General features: G+C 30.7%; 1 protein-coding gene across 1 annotated transcript in view; it reads left to right on the top strand.

Moving 5' to 3' along the window:
* Positions 1 to 779, top strand: part of FSIP2 (fibrous sheath interacting protein 2) — an 82499-nt gene that overhangs the window by 70069 nt on the left and 11651 nt on the right. Inside the window, exon 20 of the mRNA XM_019626385.1 lies at positions 11 to 15. Within this exon, the coding sequence (XP_019481930.1) occupies positions 11 to 15 (5 nt within the window). The remainder of the gene's footprint in view (positions 1 to 10; positions 16 to 779) is intronic.

The following is a 779-nucleotide window of genomic DNA, read 5'->3' as shown; positions in this document are numbered from 1 at the left end:
TTTCTCTAAGATCAGGTACAGGACACGACTGCCAACTTTCACCACTTTTATTGAACATAGTATTGGAACTACCTACTAGCCAGAAAAATTAAGCAAGAAATAAAAGGCATCTAAATTGAAAGAGAAGAAGTAAAATGATCTCTGTTCAGAGATGACATTGTATTATATGTAGAGAACCCTAAAGATTCCACACACAAAAAAAGAAACGAACAAAACTTTTAGAACTAATAAATGAATTCGTCAAAGTTGCTGGATACAAAATCAACACAAAAAAGTCAGTTGCAGTTCTACACACTAATAACGAACAATCCAAAAAGGAAATTAATTTTTTAAAATGTGATGATTTGCACTAGTATTAAATATAATAAAATACTTAGGAATAAACAAAACCAAGAGATAAAAGACTTGTATTCTGAAATCTACAAAACATTCCAGAAGGAAATGAAAGAAGACACAGTAATGGAAAGACATCCTGTGTTCATGGACTGGAAGACTTAAATTGTTCAGATGTCAGTATTACCAAAGTAGTCTACATATTAAATGCAATCCTTGTAAAAATACTAACATATTTTACAGAAATAGAGAAAATCCATTCTAAAATTTACATGGTATCTCAAATTATTTCTGATAGCCAAAACAATCTTAAAAAGGAAGAACAAAGTTGGACTTCATGATTTCAAAATTTACTACAAAGCCACAGTAATCAAACCAGGGTGGTAACTGACTTAAAGACAGACATGTAGACAAATGAAATAGAATAGAGAGCAGAAACAAATCCT

Source organism: Hipposideros armiger, unplaced genomic scaffold (assembly GCF_001890085.2).
Source record: "Hipposideros armiger isolate ML-2016 unplaced genomic scaffold, ASM189008v1 scaffold_672, whole genome shotgun sequence".
NCBI lineage: Eukaryota > Metazoa > Chordata > Mammalia > Chiroptera > Hipposideridae > Hipposideros > Hipposideros armiger.
This window is presented reverse-complemented; position numbering and strand designations above follow the sequence as displayed.